This window comes from Capricornis sumatraensis, chromosome 4 (assembly GCF_032405125.1).
Source record: "Capricornis sumatraensis isolate serow.1 chromosome 4, serow.2, whole genome shotgun sequence".
Classification (NCBI taxonomy): domain Eukaryota; kingdom Metazoa; phylum Chordata; class Mammalia; order Artiodactyla; family Bovidae; genus Capricornis; species Capricornis sumatraensis.
Window position 1 is genome coordinate 147,803,943 of NC_091072.1, and position 16,869 is coordinate 147,820,811.

Here is a 16,869-nt window from a genome sequence, read left to right on the forward strand (position 1 = left end):
ATAATCCTGGAGAGTTGGCGTTCGCGTGAGTGAACAGAAACGGGGAGGATTTACACCTCGCACCATAACGAGCAGGCACCTGCCGTGGTCGCGAGCTTCACATTTTCTGGCTGCTGAAAACAGTTCTTAGTGGACTAAAAGCCCCAAAAGACAGGCCTCTTCGCCCGCACGTCCCCCTCCTGGAGGGAACGGAAGTTTGAGGACGCAAAATGGCGCCCTCAGCCAACGCCGCCGCCGGCTCCGCGCTCGACCGCCCCGCCAGGGACGAGTGTCTTCGCCGGCAAGAGGCGATTCGACGGGTGCTGTACTCAGACCGGAAATTGACCTCGTGAGGGCGGAAGTTACCCTTGAGGGCGGAAGGGCTCCAGGAGGGGGGTGGAGGACCGCTTCGGTGCCCGTTGGGTTCAGTCACTTCCGGGGCGGAGCGGAAGTTGCTTTGTTTTGCTTCAAGATGGCTGCGGGGATGTATTTGGAACATTATCTGGACAGTAAGAGCAGGCTGGAGGAGCGGGTCAGGGGTCACAGAAGGGTGGGGGTGGGGGTTCGGGCCGAGGAGCTCTATGGCCCTGAAGACCCGATGGTCAGAAAGTCACAATCGTGAAGGGTTGCGTGAGAGAAAATACTGGAGTGTGTGAAGAAATAGGGGGCGGGGCAGCGGGGTCGAGGCCTCTCTCTGAGGTGTAGAAGAGGGAGGGGTTGCGCGGCTGGGCTGGGGGACGGCTCTTGAAGTGCTGGTAGGCATAGCCGAGAAGATATTTGCTGCCCCTGTCTTCAGGGTCTCCGGCCTCAGGATAATCTTTTTCTTAAAGTCGTTCTGAATCGGTTATTTTAGTATGTCATCCACTGCCATTGGAGCAGCGACAAAGATCTGCTCGCGATTCTCCGCCCAGTTCTTTCGAAGATGCATTTTCTCGTGGGGATAGGGGGTTACGAGTGACCACTGTCAGATGATATACTGGAAGGCTTCTCCTCTTGGAGTAAAGACCCAATTCCCATCAGATGGAAATTTGGTGTTCTGTTTATGTCATTTGTGTGACCCCCTTCACGGAGCCTGTCACCCTATTCTCTTACCTTTGCCTTAGCGTTGGGAGTCATTCATTCGTTTATTGAGGTCCTGCTGTGGGTCAGACATAATGACAGGTACTGGGGGTATACAAGAATGAATACCACACGGACCTTCTCCTCAAGGTGCTCATAGACTAGTAGGACACAAATTCTAATAAATAATTATAAAAATGTGGCAAATAACAGAAATACATTAAACAGACAGTTGGTAACACTGGAGAAAGAGAGACTAGTTTACCTGGAGGTGTAGGTAAAGCTTTACAGAGGATGTACCGAATCTTGAAGGTTGAGTGTTTATTTGCCGGTGTGGAGAGGGAGAGGGGATTGAAGGTTGGGGGAAGCATCAGCAAAGGTGTTCTGATGGGTTTGTGGCAAGATCAGGGAAAGATGAGGCCAGAGTGTTTGATGTATAGGACTCTGAGGTGAAAGATTGGAAAATGACACTGGAGAATGTAGCTGAGTCTGGGTTGTGCATGGTCTTTAAAGCCAGGCTAAGAAGCTTGCACTCTAAATAGTGAGGAACCAACGGATTTTCTAAATGGAGTGATTTTTTTTTTTTAATAAAGGAAAGTAATTGATGTCTGGTAAATTGGAGCATGATGACCCTGGTAATACAAGATTAATTAGTAATAACAGTTCTGGTCAGAGATGAGGACCTGACCTCAACAGAGTATTTAGGAGGTAAATATAACCGAATTGACTGACTGGTTGAGAGAGGAGGAGGAATCTAAGGTGACTTCTTGATTTCCTGTTTGGGAAGTGAGGTAGACATATATCATCAAGAAGATAGGAAATTCAGAAGTCTGTAAGAGTAAATGAGATGGAGATCATTCAGAGAAAGTATGAGAAAATAATAGGATTAACTTAAGTGTAAGCTCAAGAAAATAGTAACATTTAAGGGACAGGCTAAGGGAATGTCAGTGATGAAATTACTTGAAAGTGTGTGAGGAGATTTGGAATCTTAATAGAAAGTTACATATAGGCAAGAAGATGGTGAGAATACTGCAAACATTTTTTTAGGATGGAACTAGTAATTAGATTATTTGATTTGGTAACTCAGTGGTGACTTAATCTTAGTAAACTGATGGTGGACCCGAGTCTATAGGTTAAAGCATTGGATGCATTTTAAAAGTTTCAAAGTGGAGTCATGGAAAGAGAATTTTTTTTTATGAGAGAAATGCAAGTATTCATGCCTTTATATTCAATTATTTATTGAGGATCCTCTGTATGCATGTCATAGTTCTGAACACTAGGGAAATAGGAGAGAAGAAGACAGACATATCTAACCCTTCTGGAGAGCTGGGGAGACATACCATATAACTAATTATATAATTACTTATTTAATTACATTGGATAAGTGCCCCCAGAGTATCTGCCCTGCCAAAGGGCAGCCATAGAATAGCATGACAGCATAACCCAGGGCACTTGGAGTCGGGGGCAGTCAGGGTTGAGCTGAACTTTGAAGAATGAACAGAAGTTCAGTAGGCCAAGAGGGATGGTGGAAGTGGGGTGAAAGAAACGGGGCAGGGCGTCCTGGGCAGAGAGAGCAGTGTGCGGAAAGCCAAGTGTCTGGAAGAGCACTGGAAAGTTCAAGGCACTCAAAGAAGGCCAGTGTGACAGAGCAGAGCGCGCACAGACGGGGACTGACCTGAGTTAGGTCTGGTGTGCAGCACGGGCCAGAAAGTGCAGAGTAGGACTTGGGAATATTGCAGTGGAAGTGACTGGAGGTTTATAAACGGGAGAGTGACTTGATCAGATTTGCATTTTAAAAAAGAACATTCTGGCTACTGTTTGGAGAGCAGATTGGAAGTGTGTGTGTGATCAGTGGAGGGTACCAAGAGGGTATTTGTAAGTTGAGGGCAAAAAGATCTTTTTGTAAAAAAAAAAAAAGTATTTATTTGGCTGTGCCAGGTCTTAGTTGCAGCATGTGGGATCTTTCATTGCAGCATGTGGTATCTAGTTCCCTGAGCAGGGATTGAACCCGAGCCCCCTGCATTAGGAGCATGAAGTCTTAGCCACTGTACCAGCAGGGAACTCCCAAGGGCATGGAGAGGGAAGGGCTGATTTATAAAGTTACTGAAGAGGGGAGGGTGGGAAAGCTGTGCAGAGATGGGGAGCTCGCTGTGGAGACCGGTGGATATGGCTCCTCCTGAGAAAGGAATGATGAGTGCTGTCGCAGATAGTCTAACGGTTTGAAGGAGGGATAACCAAGTGCTCTTTGGACCTATTTTTTAAAAGCAGCTAGTGTGTGTGTGTGTGTGTGTGTTAGTTGCCTGACTCTCTGCAGGGTTTATGCGTGTGTGTGTGTTAGTCACTCAGTCGTGTCTGACTCTTTACAACCCCATGGACTGTAGCCTGCCAGACTCCTCTGTCCATGAAGTTCTCCAGGCAAGAATCCTGCCATTCTCTTCTACAGGGGATCTTCCCGACCCAGGAATTGAACCCAGGCATCCCACATTCCAGAGGATGTGGGATACCAGGGGTTGTGTCTCAGATTCTTTACCATCTGAGCCACCAGGGAAGCCCCCCAAAGCAGCTATAGGGCTTAGGAAGTGCAGGGAGTCTTAGTTTCTCCTCTTCTCCCCAGGTATTGAAAACCTGCCCTTTGAACTGCAGAGAAACTTCCAGCTCATGAGGGACCTGGACCAAAGAACAGAGGGTATGTGCAGAGTAAGGAGCCCGGTGCCGAGTGAGTGTGTGTGATCGTCTCCCCTCCTGTTTGGTGTTACCATATCACCTGGTCTGATCTAGATTGCTTTGTCTTCTCTTTCACTCTCTTGCAATTCTTAAAAGAAGAGTAATGATGACCTGTGTTTCCGTGTCAGCTTTTTCATAACTCGTGGAGTATTGTAACAGTGCCCCAAGAATTTAGAGATGCTGTGCTCTTTATATCTCCCTCAGGAAAAGTGAGAAAACCAGTCAATCCTGGAATCATTTCTGTTCTCCATGTTCGATATGTTTGTAGGAAGACTAACTAGAATGCTTCTACTCCACTGGGCTGTTAACATTATTGTCACAAAATTCAGTGTGGCTTTAGACTACAGTTCACATTGGTACACAGCAGCTTTGCTGCATGAGGAGATGTTAGAAAGAAAGGGGAAAAAAAAAAAGGAAAAGCAGCAATTAACATCAGAATCTCTACACTATATTCTTCAGCCTTACAGAAGCATTAGGTGCCATCTGTGGCCGTCCTTGGACATTAAGTTTGGCTGCGTTGAGACATTTACTTGGAGCCTGAGGCTACACTGCGGTGGGCGAGTTTGTCTCTCATAGTCAAAGGTCTCTGTTGGTGCTGTTGACCATGCTTGCTGAAGGATATGTAGGTGTACCCTTATGTATCCCTGCCCAGGGGTGTTAGAATGCCTAAAGCTGTTATTTGAGTTACTCTGGGTCAGTTTGCTCATGGACAAATGAATATCATCTAAGATCCTGGACATAGGCCCCTGAGAACTCCCTGTTGAATGCCAACCACCAGCTCCTTGCTTTGTAATATAGTTCTGGCTCTTGAGTTCATGCACAGAAAGACCCATTGGGAGATGACTGAACCACATACATGTTTTTCCAACTTCCTTCAAGGGCCTGGAATAAAGCAGAGCATAAACCTAGTATGCTCACACGTCCTCGCTGTGGTTACTTGTTGCTAAACCGTGTTGGGAGTCATGCTTTTGTCTCCATCCACATTTTCTCTGAGTGCTGTAATATTAGGCAGTAGGCATCTATGGTCTCAGTGTTTGGGGGCATCACCAGCCTTCTCCTAGTAAAATGTTTGGAGCAATAGCTAAAATGAACACACAGGAGAAAAAAGTGATGGAGAATATTTGCAAGTTGCAAATGATGAACCAAACAGGGTGGACAGTAAGCAGAAGAACTGTTCCATTAGTGAACTCGGGCCTAATTTTCAATACTGAGATGTAGATGTACAGACCCTGGAAGTCAAGAGCAGCAGCAGATGACTCAGCCTGGTCTGCAGCTCTCAGAGTTATCGCAGAATGTTTCTGAGATGAGAAATCAGATGACTTTTGAGACAGAGGTCATGGTTTAAGAAGCAGCAAGCCGTGCAAAGAAGCATCTTCAGACATTGACAGAAACGTTCTTCATATTAGTGCAGCATGCAAAGAATCCTTCCTTGTGTTTCCATAAGTCCAGTTTCAACTATGCTAGCAATGTCTCCAGCAACCAAAGGTGCCTTCACAACACATGTTGTAGCCATGTTGCATCGCTTGAGTATGTGGCACAGTACCTAGGAATGTTGAGTGTGTTTTAATTCAAAGGTTGTGATGGTCAATGCAAAAGGTCCAAGGAGCAAGAGGAAGAAGTATGTTTAATCTTGCCACTCGGGGGCCATTATGACCAGCCCTGTCTCTGTTGTAGACCTGAAGGCTGAAATTGACAAGTTGGCCAGTGAATATATGAGTAGTGCCCGCAGCCGGAGCTCTGAGGAAAAATTGGCCCTTCTGAGACAGATCCAGGAAGCCTATGGCAAGTGCAAGGAGTTTGGTGATGACAAGGTGCAGCTTGCCATGCAGACCTATGAGATGGTATGGCCCTACCCATGGCTCCCTACTACCTCCCGTCTATTCCTTTGGGGTCCTCCACCCCTCCTTTAGCGTGCTGGGATCTGTTTGGGGTCTGGGAGATACATGGATTCTGCCTTAGCCTGTTTGCTTTTACTGGAACCAGCCTGGTAGCTCTTCCTTCTCCTTCCTTCCTTCCCACCCAGGTGGACAAACACATTCGGCGACTGGACACAGACCTGGCCCGCTTTGAGGCTGATCTGAAGGAGAAGCAGATTGAGTCAAGTGACTATGACAGCTCTTCCAGCAAAGGCAAAAAGAGTGAGGAGGGGGGTGGGCCATGAGAGTTGGAGCGAAGATTGCAAGAGGGCAGCCAGCCCATCCCTCAGCTCCAAGGGAGGACCCCCATGTTGGAGGAGAGAAGGGGTCCTTAACCCATGTTTCTGTCCCTCTGCCTTCTGGCTGCCCCTCCCCTCTTCCCTGGAAGGTCGGACTCAAAAGGAGAAGAAAGCTGCCCGTGCTCGTTCCAAAGGGAAAAACTCCGATGAAGAAGCCCCCAAGGCCGCCCAGAAGAAGTTAAAACTTGTGCGCACGTGAGTGAGTCAGGGAGCACCCTGCCAAGTGACAGGCTCTTCTTTGCCCCCACCCCGCCCCTTGCCCCCTTCTCTATCACTCTGGTATCTGCTGGATACAGAGGGGAAGCCACAGACCACTAGCCCCACAGGGATCTCCTCGTGCCACTCTGAGCGTCAAGCTGTAGCGTCCCTTCCTGCAGGTGATACTCTCTCTCCCTCTTGGCACGCAGAAGCCCTGAGTATGGGATGCCCTCAGTGACCTTTGGCAGTGTCCACCCCTCTGATGTGTTGGATATGCCTGTGGATCCCAACGAACCCACCTATTGCCTTTGTCACCAGGTCTCCTACGGGGAGATGATTGGCTGTGACAACCCTGACGTAAGAACCGGTTTGCCTCAGGGCGGGGGGCTCTGGGGGACAGGAAGGGAGTTGGGTACCAGAAGAGGGTAAGGGCTGAAGAGTGGGACCTCAGGACAGGAGGAAGGGAGTTGGAGGTGGTTGGCCTTGGACCCTTCAAGAATCCTCCCACAGGATGGAATAAGGGAATGCTCCTGAGGACTCTCAGGTGGGGGGGGGGTTCTTTTCTTTCCTTGGCCCCACCCTGCTCCCTGCCCTCTGCTCCTCCACCGTCTTCCTTTTCCAGTGCTCCATTGAGTGGTTCCACTTTGCCTGTGTGGGGCTGACCACCAAGCCTCGGGGGAAATGGTGAGTGAGCGCTGTGGTCGGAGCTGGACTACCCTGAGCTGAGTGACAGAGGGCATCCTCCCCTTCGCTTACCACCTCCCCCACCTTCCTTTGTAGGTTTTGCCCACGCTGCTCCCAAGAACGAAAAAAGAAATAGACAAGGGCCTTGGATTCCAACACAGTTTCTTCCACATCCCCTGACCTGGCTAGTGGGGAGTGGGATGCCTGGCTGGGCCGGGGGTCAGGGAGAGGTGGGTGGCACATGTTGTCATCTCCTCTCCTCCCCTCCCCACTTCCGGTGCTGAGGCTGCACCCAGACCCTGGTCCAGGGGTTCTGCAGCCGCTAACGGTATGTGCTCTCATTCAGCCCGCCCCCTTCAGAGGGAAGTGGTCTTGCCCACTGTCCTTTTGCCTCCACGCCGAGGTTGGTGCTGTGTTTTTGAGGGATGGTCCTCTTTTCTCCCGTTGCTTTGTATTTAAGGACTGGGGCAGTAGCATGGGGCCCTCCTCCAGCTTCCTGATTCCCTCCCCTCGTTTTGGGGGGGGGCCATGCGTGATAAACTTCCTTCACTCTCTCCATGCTTTTTCCAGCGGGGGGCTCCTCCGGGTCCTCTGGGCCATGGCCCTGGCTGAAGGGGCACCCCTTCCTCTGTGCCGAGAGGATTTGTCCAGCCTTGTGAGTGGGAGGGGCAGGGCAGAGTATCAGTATCTCACTTGTAAAGGAATCGAGTTGGTGAATAAAAGCTGTACGTGTTGGCCTGCTGTGTTTATTGTAGAGACACTGTTTTAGCACATGTGCTGAGCATAGTTTGCATCCTCTGAGTTGGCTAAGAGGCAGGAGGATGACATGCTGAAAGTAGGACCAGACATGGAACCTGAAGTGGTACCGCTGCCCCAGGACCCACCACCTCTCAGCATGGGAAGGACAGAGCTGGCTGGAACTGGGCCTCAGACAAGGGGTTTCCAAAACCTTCAAGATGTGCATCTTTTCCCTATATCTTTCATTTAATTTCTAATAAATGTGTACTTGTGTTTTATACATGAACTGTTATAGTAAGTATTAGCCTGACTTATTTGAAACACAAAGCAAAAACTTATCACCAATGAATTGTCTATGCCCACCTGGAACCACTTCCATAGATTAAGCCCTCCTTATGCAGGGTCTCCTCACCAGAACCCCCATCTTACTCCCTGCTCTGGCTCACTTACCTGGAGGTGTCCTCTGTAGTTCCTGCCCTCCAGGCCCCAACTTTGTGTTGCATGTTCCATCTCTGCCCCAGTCCTCACATGGGATTTGTTGTTCAGTCAGTCACTCGTGTCTGATTCTTTGCCACCCCATGGACTGCAGCACACCAGGCTTCCGTGTCCTTCACCATCTCCCAGAGCTTCCTCAAACTTGTGCCCATTGAGTCGATGATGCCATCCAACCATCTCATCCTCTGTCGCCCCCTTCTCCTCCTGCCCTCAATCCTTCCCAGGATCAGGATCTTTTCCGGTGAGCTGGCTCTTTGAATCAGTTGGCCAAAGTATTAGAGCTTCAGCATCAGTCCTTCCAATGAATATTCAGAACTGATTTCCTTTAGGACTGACTGGTTTGATCTTGCAGTCCAAGAGACTCTTAACACCACAGTTTGAGAGCATCAATTCTTCAGTGCTCAGTCTTCTTTATGGTCCAACTCTCACATTCCCATGTGACTACTGGAAGGCCAGGTTGTAAAGTAGGGAGAAAAAGTGTCCAGTGTGCGGGGCCAGCATGGACATGGGATAGGTAATAAGGTAAAGAACAGACGGGAGCTACGCCATCCAGCTCCGGCCAGAGTTCGAGATCACTCCTGCCATCCTTGTCCTCGAGCTGGGATGTGACACACGGGGACCCGCCCCCACCTTTCGGCCGAGTGCAGCCTCGCATCAGTTTCCCCGCCCCCACTTTGTGACGTCGGCTGGTCTCGCCCCACTACCCACCGCGGCCCCGCCCTCCCGCCTATCTGCTCGCCCTGGCTTGGCCGGTTAGAGGCGCTCGGTCCTGGGAACGCGGGCGACCGTTTGGGGCCATGAGGCATCTCGCCGCAGGGTCCTTTCTCTCACTCCTGAGGGGTGAGCGCGCCTCCGCCCCCGGAACTCTCCACAGTCTCCGAGCAGCCTTCCCCCGGGGATGCCTGCATCCTCTCCCCATCGCCCCTCCCCGCCGCGCCAGCACCCCTGCACACTCACCCCAGCTTGGCGGCCAGGCGCTCAGTCCCCGAGTGCACGCCCCGCTCTCGGGGTGGGTGTTCCCGGCCGGCGGGTGCGGAGAGGGGTCCATCGTGGTCTGTCCCCGACCCGCAGTGCTGCTCCTGCCTCTGGCACCGGCCCCAGCCCAGGACTCCGCCTCGACCTCCACGCCGGGCAGCCCCCTGTCCCCCACGGAGTATGAGCGCTTCTTCGCACTGCTGACCCCTACCTGGAAGGCGGAGACCACCTGCAGGCTCCGTGCAACCCACGGCTGCCGGAACCCCACCCTCGTCCAGCTAGACCAGTATGAAAACCACGGCCTGGTGCCGGACGGTGAGGGCCAGCCCTGTGCTCCTTCGACCCAGGGCAAGGGGACAGGTGGTCCTGGGCCCTGAGCCCGGGTGCCCCGCTCTCCGGACCCCAGGAGCCCATCACACCCTCCCTCCAGGAGGGATTACACCCCTGTGTTCACCTGTGCCCCACCCTTCCCTAGGCGCAGTCTGCTCCGACCTCCCTTACGCCTCCTGGTTTGAGTCCTTCTGCCAGTTCACCCAGTACCGTTGTTCCAACCATGTCTACTACGCCAAGGTGAGGTCAAGACAGAGCTTGAACCTGGTGTCACCAAGGAAGGGCTCCAGGCCATCCTTAGGTCCTCCCTCTCAGTCACTGGCTGGCCGACACTCGCCCAGTGTCTCACCTTGGGCATTCAGACTCTGAACAATCCCCTTATTGCCAGAAAAGTAAGGGAGAGAGATGGGAGGAGGCAGACAGAAGCCCTTGTTCCTCCCAACAGAGATGTCATTCCAGTCAAATGTAAAAGCCTGAAGGCAGGAATGTGGGCCGGCAGGGCGTCTGATTTTGCAGGGGACCCTGTCTCAGATCTAGAGGATTCGACTCAGGGCCATGTCCCCTGATTTCCTCCCAGGAACTGTGAGAGAGGAGACCTGGGGACAGAGGATAAGGTGGAGTGGAAATGTGCCCTTTGTGAAAGGCGTTCCCATTCTGCTTCTCGCCTTGCAGAGGGTCCGGTGCTCTCAGCCAGTCTCCATCCTCTCACCCAACACCCTCAAGGAGGTGGATAGTTCACCCGAAGTGCTGCCACCCACCACGGCTACCTCCCCCATGTCCTCCCACATCACAGGTGAGACCCTGCCAGCCTCTCATCCCAGAGTCCCCAAACCCAGGGCTTAAGGCATCAATAGGAGGGAACTAAGGAGGTGAGCTGCTGGAAGTAGCCTTGGGCAAATGTTTGCATAAGGGGAAAGCCTACTTTTTTGAATACAAGTTAGGGATTTCCTGTATCAGGGTGTTTTCTGACATTACATCTATTTCTGCCCTGAACTGATTTTTCCTTGCTCCCCAAAACACTATTGCATTGAGAAGTCCTCTGGCACATTTCTCAGCTCACATCTTCACTCCAAAAAGGATTGGTTGCTAGGTATTCAAAATACTTGGTGCTTGCTAAGTGAGAGGGACAAAAGGTGGTATTTGAAGTGGGTTAGGAAAGAGGATCCTTTGTGAGGGAGGTGGGAAGGGGACCTGTAACACTGCCACCACCGTCACCATAGTAGTATTGTTTTGATATTTGTATTCTTGCCTGTGTTTTTTATGATTGGTTGTGTGAATAACTTTCCTCTACCTTTGTGTTTATATATGTGTGTGTGTTTATGTGTGTGTGTGCTTATGTGTGTTTGTGCTTATGTGTGTGCGTGTGCTTATGTGTGTGTGTCCTTATGTGTTTGTGAGTGTGTTTGTGTGTGCTTATATGTTTATGTGTGTGCTTATATGTTTATGTGTGTGCTTATGTGTTTATGAGTGTGTTTGTGCTTATCTGTGTGTTTATGTGTGCTTGTGTGTTTGTGTATGCCTATGTGTGTGTGCGTTTTGTATGTGCTTATGTGTTTGTGTGTATTTATGTGTGTCTGTGTGCTTTTGTATTTATGTGTGTGCTTATGTGTTTATGTGTATGTGTGCTTATGTGTTTATGTGTGTGTGTTTATGTGTGTCTGTGTGCTTATGTGTTTGTGTGTCAGTTTGTGTGTGCTTATGTGTTTGTGTGTCGGTTTGTGTGTGCATATGTGTTTGTGTGTTTTGAGTGTGCTTATGTGTTTCTGTGTGTGTTTGTGTGCGTTTATGTGTTTGTGTGTGTCCCTCTGCAAAGACAGAATGCCAGAAGCCTGACCATTCCTTTCCCTTCTCTCTCTTGGTCCCTCGCAAACCCTGTTGCAGCCACCGAACGACAGGTCTTCCAGCCCTGGCCTGAGCGGCTGAACAGCAATGTGGAGGAGCTGCTCCAGTCCTCCTTGTCCTTAGGCGGCCAGGAGCAAGGGCAGGAGCACAAACAGCAGCAGGGGCAGGAGCACAAGCAGGAGGAAGGGCAGGAGCAAGAGGAGCAGGAGGAGGAGCAGGAGGAGGAGAAGCAGGAGGAGAAGCAGGAGGAGAAGCAGGAGGAGAAGCAGGAGGAAGGCCAGGGCACAGAGGAGGCTCTGGATTCAGCGTCTAGGCTACAGGCAGACCCAGAGCCCAAGTTTCGGTCTGAACTTGTGTCCTCCAACCCTTTCTCCTTCACTCCCCGGGTGCGGGAAGTGGAGTCTACTCCCATGTTGATGGAGAACCTCCAGGAGCTTATCCGATCGGTGCAGGAGATGGATGAAATGAATGACATGTATGACGGGGAGACCATCTGGAGATCCCAGAGCCCTGGCAGGTACTGGACGTTCTGTCTCCCCCACCAGCCCCACCCTTCCTTCTGCCTTTGGGGATGAGAGGCCCACTTGGCCAGCCTTGGCCTCAGACCCACCCAGATCTGCTTGGGCTTTGGGTACACCCAGCGGCTGCCCACCTCACCTCCTCTGTGGCTTAAGCAATGTCCTAGATGCCCATCTCTACCTGGCATGGGGTGAGCCCTGAAGCTAGAGCTACCAGACTTGGGTTCTGGGTTTCTCTCAGCCTCTGATGAGCACTGCAAATTTCATTTCCCCTTTCTGGGTCTCAGTTCCTCATCTGTAAAAGGAGGCAGTTGATCTGGAGGCCTGTAAGGCCACCTCCAGCATGCTGAATGCATGTGACTAAGACTGGATGGTAAGGGCAGGGGGGAGCGAGTGGGCATGGCTGTCTGCCCTGGCCCTCTGGCCCATCCCCTGCAGTGGTGCCATTTTGGTCTTTTTGCAGCCTGCTACAGCTGCCCCATGTGGAGGCCTTGCTGACCCTGTGCTACTCGATTGTGGAGAACACCTGCGTCATAACCCCGACAGCCAAGGCCTGGCAGTACTTGGAAAATGAAATCCTTGGTTTTGGGATATCGGTATGCCCACCGAGCTGTTCACTGGCTCCAAGTTCATGGGCCTAGGGAGTACAGGATGGCCGGGGCCACAGAAAGCCTGAGAAACTCTCCAAGTGAGAACCCCTTCTTGGAAAGACATTTCCAGCTCCCTTAAAAGGAGGGAGGCTCAAGACAGAGTCTGGAATCCATTCCTGGCCAGAATTCCTTCTGTGGCTCAGTTGCTAAGCTTGAGTCATGTCCAGAGCCAGTTCACCAACCGCAGGATGTGGCTGTACCTTAGATGCAGCTCGTCTTCCGGGAGGGGTCCTAGAACCCGTTCCAGGGCTCTGTAGAGAGATCCCAATCTCAATATGTCCTCAGAACCCAGCAAATTATATTTCCAAGAAGTGTAGGACTTTCTAAAAGCACAAGTTAGCAAATGTGTGCTAAGAGCTGGCATGCCATCCATGCATCTGTCTATTCAACAGATATTGATTTGGCTAGGTATTTGAGACACTAGCAATTCTGTCCTAGGTAATTTAGTGACGAGTGCAACAAGATCCGATCCTCTGTCCTCCTGGAGTCCACTGGGAGAGAGAGACAAAACGGAGACCAGTGTGACAGGGATCGACGCATGACGGATAAGTCCAAAGTTCAGAGAGCAGATGGCGAGCACAAAAGTCATGATGGGGCAGGATTGGACAATGCCTCTTAGAGGAACTGATGTTTAAACTGAGACCTGGAGATGAAAGAAGTTAACCAGGCAGAAGAAGGGTTTGGTAGAAGGTTCCTGCTACAGAGACTAGTGTGTGCAAAGGCTCAGAGGCAAGAGAGAAGAAATTCCACGAGGGACCAAGAATGAGCACACTGTTACTCTTGCTCCTGCTCGCAGGGAGCTGAGATTGAGTAGCATTATACAAAAGGAGTGTGGCTTGGTAGGTGATGGAAAGAGAGTTATTTTTTGGTGGAGATGGACTGCACTTAGGAAGTTCAGGACTAATGGAGAGCTCACTGGATTTTAGGGCTTGGCTGAAAGAACAGTAAGGAGCCCATTTTACCTGGAAACAGAATCAAAGAGGCCATGATGTGAATAATCCCGAATGGCAATCTGAAGCAGCTGTATTTCATTTGGTAGGAAAGGGGAATTCAGTTATGATTTGGGGTTAGGGACCTGATGATGCCTCCCCCGTGAGCTGTTATGAGGAGTGAGCAAGAGATTCTGTGACTGTGATGCGCTGACGGGTCGGCCTGGAGATCCTGACGAGCGAGATCGTCCTGAGGAGACTCACTCAGGGTGGAGAGCCCCGCAGGAAGATGGGCGGCTCCACATCCAAGAAGGTCCTCCAAGAACTTAGAGGCTCTGAACCCAGGTGCTCCAGCAGAGGACCTGGGTTTTTGAGTTGGAAGCAGCCGGACCAGTGTCCCAGGTCCATCATGCATTCGATGTCTGTTTGAGCAAGTGACCCAGGCCCGGGGAGCCTCAGTTTCCTGGCAGGCAAATGGAGCCATGCTTAGTAGCTATTCTGTTCCTAGGAAGACCAAATAAGATTAAGGCATTTATCAGCCATGGCGCGCAGCACCGTGCCAGCTCTTTGTAAACATTAGCATTATCATTAGCAGAGAGGAAGGGAGGACTGTGAGCCTTTTTCAGTTAGGCAAAGTTAGACATCTGTCAGGCACTTGGCCATGGGGATTCAAAGCTCAGGAAAGAGATCAGAACGGATGATAGAGGCTTGGGTGTCACCTGCAGGAAGATGAAGATTGTTTGTGAGGAAATAAACCATCCTTAGAGAAGGCAATGGCAACCCACTCCAGTACTCTTGCTGGGAAGGTCCCATGGATGGAGGAGCCTGGTAGGCTGCAGTCCACGGGATCGCTAGGAGTCGGACACGACTTCACTTTCACTTTCATGCATTGGAAAAGGAAATGGCAACCCACTCCAGTATTCTTGCCTGGAGAATCCCAGGGACGGGAGAGCCAGGTGGGCTGCCGTCTATGGGGTCGCACAGAGTCGGACACGACTGAAGCGACTTAGCAGCAGCAGAGGAGGGGGAAGAAATAGAGAGCTGATGGGAGGTCTTTGAGGGGAGGACCTTGGGGAGGGGGTTTGGGAAAAGCCAGAGGAGCTTCTGGAAAAGGCTTAATGAGGGGACATTCTGTGGGGGCGTGGGACTTCAGCCTCAGGCCCTCAGCCACACCCCTCTGCAGGTCTGTGACAGCCTGGGGCGGCGACACGTAGCCGCGTGTACCCTCTGTGACTTCTGCTCGCTGAAGCTGGAGCAGTGCCACTCGGAGGCCAACCTGCAGCGACAGCAGTGCGACAGCTCCCACAAAACACCCTTTGTCAGCCCCCTGCTTGCCTCCCAGAGCATGACCATCGGCACCCAGGTACTGACCCAGCCGAGTGAGTTGCAGTGGTGGTGGTGGGGGTGGGGGGGGGTAGGGCTTCAGGCAGGGCCGGACAACCGGGAGCTGGAAGGGGTGAGCAGGGTGCCCACTTCTCTCCTGTGCCCCGTGCTACAGATAGGGAGCCGGAAATCGGGCCGCTTTTACGGGCTGGACTTGTACGGCGGGCTGCGCATGGACTTCTGGTGTGCCCGGCTGGCCACTAAGGGCTGCGAAGACAACCGAGTGGCCAGCTGGCTCCAGACTGAGTTCCTGAGCTTCCAGGATGGAGACTTCCCCACCAGGGTCAGTCCCACCCCCCTCACCACGCTTCTTCCTGGTCCCTCGCTCTGGGGAACCCTAGGATGTGGGGCAGGGGGAGTCTTGGGGCCCTGGCTTCTGAGAGCTGCTCCTCACTGAGCCTCCTGCCTCTTTCCAGCAGACTTCCCTCTCCACTCAACACCCTCCCCGCTACCTCTGCCACCTCTGCCTCCCTTGGGCCCCCAGGAAACCAGGATTATGTTTAGCAAAGGACTAGCAATCCGGGAGGCCAGAGGGTACAGGGCTTGGGGCACGAGACAGGTCTGGTCCCAGCTCTGCCAGTTACCCTCGGTGGTTGGGGGTGGGAGGCCTCATTCCTAAGACAAACTTCTGGGTGATGCCTGAAGTGCCGCTGACGGTGATCCAGTGCTTCCCTGCCTTAGTCTATAGGCTCCTTCCCGAATTTTCCAGTGCTTTCCCTCTCAATGGGATCAGCTTTACCCCTTGCCGCAAAGTCACCTCCCCTGTGGGTCAACGTGTTGTAGCTAAGAGCCAGCACTGCCCCCCTCACCCCCCGCCCCCGCCCGCCTTCTGTGTGGTTTAACAGAAAAAAATCAAGACCAGGACAAGTGGAGGCTACTTAAGAAAGGGCTTTTAGCTGAGTAGAAGGGCCTCTTCCTAGCTCTTCTCCCTGAGCCCCTAGATCTGGACGGGCCCTTAGACCATTTCAGCTGTTCCCCTGGGTTTATGGGTGGGGTGGTGAGGGCCACAGAGGGAAGTGGCTCCACCCAGGATCACACATTAGAAACACTTCCGCCTCTTCCATCCTAAGCCGTCCCCAGGAGGTTCCCTGAGATGAGACTGCCACTTGGGACCCTGCCACGATCTGGAGCCTTGGTACTCACTTCCCCGGTCCTCTCCTCAGCTGCTTTCGCAGCTTGCTGACCAGCAAAGCAGCCTCTTCCTAGTTTCAGCTCCCAGCTTCTTCCCAGACACTGAGGGTGACACTGAAGGGGATACCCTGGTGCAGAGGGTCTGGTTCTCTGCCCTGGTTTCTGCCGTGGGGGGCGCTCTGAAGGGCTCTGAGGCTTCTGAAGTCTTCCACCTCCCATCCCCCGCTCCTGCCTTAGATCTGTGACACGGAATATGTGCAGTACCCCAACTACTGTGCCTTCAAAAGCCAGCAGTGTATGATGAGAAACAGGGACCGGAAGGTGAGCCCCTCCCGCTGCTCCCCCCCCACCCCATCAACCCTTCCATGGGTTACTGCACGCTGACCTGTTCTGGCCACCTTTCCACCTCCCCCGCGCACCCGAGCCGTGGCATCCATCTGAGCATGGGGGTGGGGGTGTGAAGAGCAGGTGTGTCTTCCGGAGCTCTGTCCCTACTCCTCCAGCCATGAGGTGAGCAGCTCTCCCAGGGCCCCAGGCCAAGAGTTCCAGGATGGGGGTGGAAAGGGGAGGCTGCCTTCAGAAGCCCTGGGGACACACTGGGAGGGAAGAACCCCCAGCCAGGTTGGTCAGAGAGGTCTAGGTGTCAGTCCTACCTCCTGCTCTTACTCACTGAGTCCTCTGAGCCAAGTCACTTCCTCTCCAGCCCCGGGCTCCTCATTTCTAAAAGGAGGGGTTTGGGCTATGTGGTGTGTCTGGCTGCTTTTTTAAAAAGCCACATCTGAGCTTCCGGCTTCTCTGACTTTTCCTGCACTCCCTGCAACCACGCCCGTCCCCGCCCCGGGGTCTGGACTTCTGACACCTCTGGCTCCTGGCTCTCCTACTCGGACCCTGCACAGGTGTCCCGCATGAGATGTCTGCAGAATGAGACGTACACCGTCCTGACTCCGGACAAGAGCGAGGACCTTGTGCTTCGATGGAGCCAGGAGTTTAGCACCTTGACTCTTGGCCAAGCTGGATGA

At 52.3% G+C, this 16,869-nt stretch overlaps 2 protein-coding genes across 7 annotated transcripts; both read left to right on the forward strand.

Annotated features, from left to right (window-relative positions):
* The first annotated feature begins 451 nt into the window (after positions 1 to 451).
* On the forward strand, positions 452 to 7,735 carry ING4 (inhibitor of growth family member 4). Of its 6 annotated transcripts, none has more exons than XM_068970382.1 (8): positions 452 to 488; positions 3,653 to 3,724; positions 5,437 to 5,603; positions 5,786 to 5,912; positions 6,067 to 6,172; positions 6,385 to 6,532; positions 6,798 to 6,859; positions 6,956 to 7,735. In XM_068970382.1, the coding sequence occupies exons 1-8, from the start codon at positions 452 to 454 to the stop codon at positions 6,993 to 6,995; spliced, it is 759 nt and encodes a 252-aa protein (XP_068826483.1). In that variant the 3' UTR covers positions 6,996 to 7,735. The 6 variants fall into 6 exon arrangements, with proteins under 6 accessions (XP_068826483.1, XP_068826482.1, XP_068826487.1 ...); XM_068970381.1 differs by having other exon boundaries at positions 5,786 to 5,900; XM_068970386.1 differs by having other exon boundaries at positions 5,786 to 5,900; positions 6,067 to 6,164; positions 6,395 to 6,532.
* Positions 7,736 to 8,889: 1,154 nt separating this feature from the next.
* ACRBP (acrosin binding protein) lies at positions 8,890 to 16,869 on the forward strand. Its single transcript, XM_068969713.1, has 10 exons — positions 8,890 to 8,932; positions 9,164 to 9,382; positions 9,543 to 9,637; positions 10,070 to 10,190; positions 11,279 to 11,756; positions 12,221 to 12,353; positions 14,520 to 14,699; positions 14,835 to 15,002; positions 16,088 to 16,171; positions 16,747 to 16,869. The coding sequence occupies exons 1-10, from the start codon at positions 8,890 to 8,892 to the stop codon at positions 16,867 to 16,869; spliced, it is 1,644 nt and encodes a 547-aa protein (XP_068825814.1).

Bases quoted from the DNA above. Each gene is read 5' to 3' on its own strand.
- ING4 (XM_068970382.1), top strand. From the start codon at position 452: ATGGCTGCGGGGATGTATTTGGAACATTATCTGGACA. The intron at 3,725-5,436 runs GTATGTGCAGAG...TCTCTGTTGTAG, and splicing joins CCTGGACCAAAGAACAGAGG to ACCTGAAGGCTGAAATTGAC. The intron at 5,913-6,066 runs GTGGGCCATGAG...CTTCCCTGGAAG, and splicing joins CAAAAAGAGTGAGGAGGGGG to GTCGGACTCAAAAGGAGAAG.
- ACRBP (XM_068969713.1), top strand. From the start codon at position 8,890: ATGAGGCATCTCGCCGCAGGGTCCTTTCTCTCACTCCTGAGGG. The intron at 12,354-14,519 runs GTATGCCCACCG...ACCCCTCTGCAG, and splicing joins TCCTTGGTTTTGGGATATCG to GTCTGTGACAGCCTGGGGCG. The intron at 16,172-16,746 runs GTGAGCCCCTCC...GACCCTGCACAG, and splicing joins TGAGAAACAGGGACCGGAAG to GTGTCCCGCATGAGATGTCT.